The sequence below is a fragment of the Oncorhynchus clarkii genome, unplaced genomic scaffold (assembly GCF_045791955.1).
Source record: "Oncorhynchus clarkii lewisi isolate Uvic-CL-2024 unplaced genomic scaffold, UVic_Ocla_1.0 unplaced_contig_817_pilon_pilon, whole genome shotgun sequence".
Lineage (NCBI taxonomy): Eukaryota > Metazoa > Chordata > Actinopteri > Salmoniformes > Salmonidae > Oncorhynchus > Oncorhynchus clarkii.
The window spans coordinates 196,160-201,808 of NW_027261148.1; the positions used below are offsets into that span (position 1 = coordinate 196,160).

At 42.6% G+C, this 5,649-nt stretch overlaps 1 protein-coding gene across 1 annotated transcript; it reads left to right on the top strand.

Moving 5' to 3' along the window:
• Positions 1 to 3,365: 3,365 nt before the first annotated feature.
• LOC139405461 (gamma-crystallin S-1-like) lies at positions 3,366 to 4,632 on the top strand. Its single transcript, XM_071147787.1, has 3 exons — positions 3,366 to 3,451; positions 3,547 to 3,789; positions 4,125 to 4,632. Exons 1-3 carry the CDS (start codon positions 3,431 to 3,433, stop codon positions 4,395 to 4,397), a joined length of 537 nt encoding a protein of 178 aa, XP_071003888.1. The 5' UTR covers positions 3,366 to 3,430; the 3' UTR covers positions 4,398 to 4,632.
• Positions 4,633 to 5,649: the final 1,017 nt, after the last annotated feature.

The following is a 5,649-nucleotide window of genomic DNA, read 5'->3' on the forward strand; positions in this document are numbered from 1 at the left end:
TTCCCACCGTGAAGCATGGAGGAGGAGGTGTGATGGTGTGGGGGTGCTTTGCTGGTGACACTGTCTGTGATTTATTTAGAATTCAAGGCACACTTAACCAGCATGGCTACCACAGCATTCTGCAGTGATATGCAATCCCATCTGGTTTGGGCTTAGTGGGACTATCATTTGGAACATTGACCCAACACACCTCCAGGCTGTGTGAGGGCTAGAGGAGAAAGAGAGATGGAGTGCTGCATCAGATGACCTGGCCTCCACAATTACCCAACCTCATCCCAATTGAGATGGTTTGGGATGAGTTGGACCCCAGAGTAAAAGAAAAGCAGCCAACAAGTGTTCAGTATATGTGGGAACTCCTTCAAGTCCTTTGGAAAAGCATTCCTGGTGAAGCTGGATGAGGGAATGCCAAGAGTGTGTAAAGCTGTCTTCAAGGCAAAGGGTGGCTACTTTGACGAGTCTAAAATCTAAAATATTTGTTTAACACTTTTTTGGTTACTACATGATTCCTTATTTGTTATTTTATAGTTTTAATGTCTTCACTATTATTCTACAATGGAGAAAACTGTAAAAATAAAGAAAAACCCTTGAATGAGCAGGTGTGTCCAAACTAATGACTGGTACTATATATATATATATATATATATATATATACACAGTGCCTTGCGAAAGTATTCGGCCCCCTTGAACTTTGCGACCTTTTGCCACATTTCAGGCTTCAAACATAAAGATATAAAACTGTATTTTTTTGTCAAGAATCAACAACAAGTGGGACACAATCATGAAGTGGAACGACATTTATTGGATATTTCAAACTTTTTTAACAAATCAAAAACTGAAAAATTGGGTGTGCAACATTATTCAGCCCCTTTACTTTCAGTGCAGCAAACTCTCTCAAGAAGTTCAGTGAGGATCTCTGAATGATCCAATGTTGACCTAAATGACTAATGATGATAAATACAATCCACCTGTGTGTAATCAAGTCTCCGTATAAATGCACCTGCACTGTGATAGTCTCAGAGGTCCGTTAAAAGCGCAGAGAGCATCATGAAGAACAAGGAACACACCAGGCAGGTCCGAGATACTGTTGTGAAGAAGTTTAAAGCCGGATTTGGATACAAAAAGATTTCCCAAGCTTTAAACATCCCAAGGAGCACTGTGCAAGCGATAATATTGAAATGGAAGGAGTATCAGACCACTGCAAATCTACCAAGACCTGGCCGTTCCTCTAAACTTTCAGCTCATACAAGGAGAAGACTGATCAGAGATGCAGCCAAGAGGCCCATGATCACTCTGGATGAACTGCAGAGATCTACAGCTGAGATGGGAGACTCTGTCCATAGGACAACAATCAGTCGTATATTGCACAAATCTGGCCTTTATGGAAGAGTGGCAAGAAGAAAGCCATTTCTTAAAGATATCCATAAAAAGTGTCGTTTAAAGTTTGCCACAAGCCACCTGGGAGACACACCAAACATGTGGAAGAAGGTGCTCTGGTCAGATGAAACCAAAATTGAACTTTTTGGCAACAATGCAAAACGTTATGTTTGGCGTAAAAGCAACACAGCTCATCACCCTGAACACACCATGCCCACTGTCAATAATGGTGGTGGCAGCATCATGGTTTGGGCCTGCTTTTCTTCAGCAGGGACAGGGAAGATGGTTAAAATTGATGGGAAGATGGATGGAGCCAAATACAGGACCATTCTGGAAGAAAACCTGATGGAGTCTGCAAAAGACCTGAGACTGGGACGGAGATTTGTCTTCCAACAAGACAATGATCCAAAACATAAAGCAAAATCTACAATGGAATGGTTCAAAAATAAACATATCCAGGTGTTAGAATGGCCAAGTCAAAGTCCAGACCTGAATCCAATCGAGAATCTGTGGAAAGAACTGGAAACTGCTGTTCACAAATGCTCTCCATCCAACCTCACTGAGCTCGAGCTGTTTTGCAAGGAGGAATGGGAAAAAATGTCAGTCTCTCGATGTGCAAAACTGATAGACATACCCCAAGCGACTTACAGCTGTAATCGCAGCAAAAGGTGGCGCTACAAAGTATTAACTTAAGGGGGCTGAATAATTTTGCACGCCCAATTTTTCAGTTTTTGATTTGTTAAAAAAGTTTGAAATATCCAATAAATGTCGTTCTACTTCATGATTGTGTCCCACTTGTTGTTGATTCTTCACAAAAAAATACAGTTTTATATCTTTATGTTTGAAGCCTGAAATGTGGCAAAAGGTCGCAAAGTTCAAGGGGGCCAAATGTATATATATATATATACAGTACATTTATAAAAACATTTATGGAGTGAATTTCACAACACGGAATCCTACGGTTTTACCTCACCGACCTAAAGACGTGCAGAAATAAAACTGTATAAGTCAATAGAAACATAAGGCGATGCACTTTTATACCTATCTAGGATTTGTAATGCAGGAAAGGGTCCGGGATGGGCCTATAACTGTTCCCCTGTTATGCAGAGGAACTCATCTGGACTCTCCACCCGGCACAGCCAGAAGAGGACTGGCCACCCCTCAGAGCCTGGTTCCTCTCTAGGTTTCTTCCTAGGTTTTGGCCTTTCTAGGGAGTTTTTCCTAACCACCGTGCTTCTTCACCTGCATTGCTTGCTGTTTGGGGTTTTAGGCTGGGTTTCTGTACAGCACTTTGAGATATCAGCTGATGTACGAAGGGCTATATAAATACATTTGATTTGATGATCTGTAGAAAGACTGTATGCTGGTAGTTGGTCACAGTGCACCTACCGATTCAACAGAAAGGTAAAGCATGTCGGTATATGCTTTATAACTTGTCATAAGCATGTACTGGATATGAGCTGTTATAATGTCTTTGACAAGGCTTATAATATGTTGTGTTTCTCTATGTATCAACATTTTAGCTGACTCAAAATGACTGGTATTTGGTGAGGGTCATAATGAGATGATTATTAAGGGATCATACATGCTCAGACAAGTCTTACAAATCATTATAACTACATCATAAGGCATTATAGCAACTGGCTTTAGGTAAAGTGTTACAGACAGGAATTAGCAAACTGGACCTATCAGAGACTACAGTGTATTCAGACAAATAGCTTTGTTCTAGGAACTGCTGCTCACCGCTGGCAACAATTTTATTGGATAAATTAAAAAGGTTCTGGAATCAGGCGCCGTGGGATCAAAAGGTCAGCGTCGACACAACAGATCATTAAACTTGGCATGAAGCCGTGGTGTTTTAAAACAAACACAGCATCAGCTGTTGTGCCCTAGTTAATAGTGGTGCGCATTTGAATGACAATGATTCCACCGGCCATGCATTTCCATGTCATACATATATATAACTCCCCCAGGGCAGAGTCCTTACATTACCGTATATGTCTAGAGGGATATTTTTGATTGTGTGTAGAATAGTATTAAAAAGAATAATCCAAACATGGACCGCATGCAGGGGAAGGTACTGTAGGTGGCTGTGTGTGTGTGTGTGTGTGTGTTCCTTCCTCTTTTTTTTTTAAGTAACCGTTTTTAAAAAGACAACAATCCTTTGTGCAGATCTTCTTCTATGAGGACCGGAACTTCCAGGGCCTCCACTATGAGTGCAGCGGCGACTGCCCCGAACTGAGCTCTCATTTCAGCCGCTGCAACTCCATCAGGGTGGAGAGTGGTGCCTGGGTGGTCTATGAGAGGCCCAACTACATGGGCTCTCAGTACATCCTGACCAGGGGAGAGTACCCCGACTACCAGCGCTGGATGGGCTACAACGACACTATCAGGTCCTGCCGGATTATCAGACATGTAAGTCAAGCCACTGTGAGGTGATTTGTGCGTGGTAGTGGTACATGTTGATTACTCATTCAGGGATCTACACAGACATGCATGCACACACGCAAACACGCATCCGTGCACGCATGCAAACACACACACACACACACACACACACACACACACACACAGGACCAAATGTAATTATTATAGTGCATTCATTTCCATTCTAACACCACAGATCTGTTGAAACCTGATGTTGGTGTCCCGTATGAGGACACTGATATCCCAGGTATAATGACACAGCTGATTGATCCCTGGGGATATTGTTCAGATGAAGTTTGGAACTGTGCTCCACTGTGTTGTAGACCACTGGCATGCACAGGATCCGCGTGTACGAGCGCCCTGACTTTGCCGGTCAGATGATTGAGTTCAGTGAGGACAGCCCCAACCTGTCTGAGCGTTTCCGCCACCCCGAGGTGCACTCTGCCAATGTGCTGGACGGCGCCTGGGTCTTCTACGAGCACCCCAACTACAGGGGGCGCCAGCACCTGCTGGAGAGGGGCGAGTACAGACGCCACACCGAGTGGGGGGGCATGCAGGCCAACGTGGGCTCCCTCCGCCGCGTCCAGGACTTTTAGACCATCCTTGTCATACAGATGTAGGATCTTAATTTGAGCCAGGTTGCTACAGCAGGAAAATGATCCTGCAGCAACAGGAAATGTTCATTATTATGTGGATTATAATTTTTGTAAGGGAAAATCAAGTGGAAATTACAAACTTCAGAAGCCTTTTTCAAAACTCAAATACACTACAGGTTTTTAATTTCCTGCAACAGGGTGATCAAATAAAGACATTGTTATGCTCAACAGCCAATCAGAAGGCATCTGACTTTTTACTTCCTCTCTTTTCCTCTCTACTTCCTTTTCTCTTGATATGTCTTGATTGCATGTGGGGCTCTGTAGGGCCATCAATGGCACCGGTCCATATAGATGGTACCATATAGCACACTGTAGATGGTACCATATAACACACTGTAGATGGATGGTACCATATATCACACTGTAGATGGATGGTACCATATAACACACTGTAGATGGTACCATATAACACACTGTAGATGGTACCATATAACACACTGTAGATGGATGGTACCATATAACACACTGTAGATGGTACCATATAACACACTGTAGATGGATGGTACCATATAACACACTGTAGATGGTACCGTATAGCACACTGTAGATGGATGGTACCATATAACAAACACACTGTAGATGGTACCATATAACACACTGTAGATGGTACCATATAACACACTGTAGATGGATGGTACCATATAGCACACTGTAGATGGTACCATATAACACACTGTAGATGGATGGTACCATATAACAAACACACTGTAGATGGTGCCATATAACACACTGTAGATGGATGGTACCATATAACACACTGTAGATGGATGGTACCATATAACACACTGTAGATGGTACCATATAGCACACTGTAGATGGTACCATATAGCACACTGTAGATGGTACCATATAGCACACTGTAGATGGTACCATATAACACACTGTAGATGGTACCATATAGCACACTGTAGATGGTACCATATAACACACTGTAGATGGTACCATATAACACACTGTAGATGGTACCATATAACACACTGTAGATGGTACCATATAGCACACTGTAGATGGTACCATATAGCACACTGTAGATGGATGGTACCATATATCACACTGTAGATGGTACCATATAGCACACTGTAGATGGATGGTACCATATAGCACACTGTAGATGGATGGTACCATATAGCACACTGTAGATGGTACCATATAACACACTGTAGATGTACCTGTAGATGGTACCATATAACAC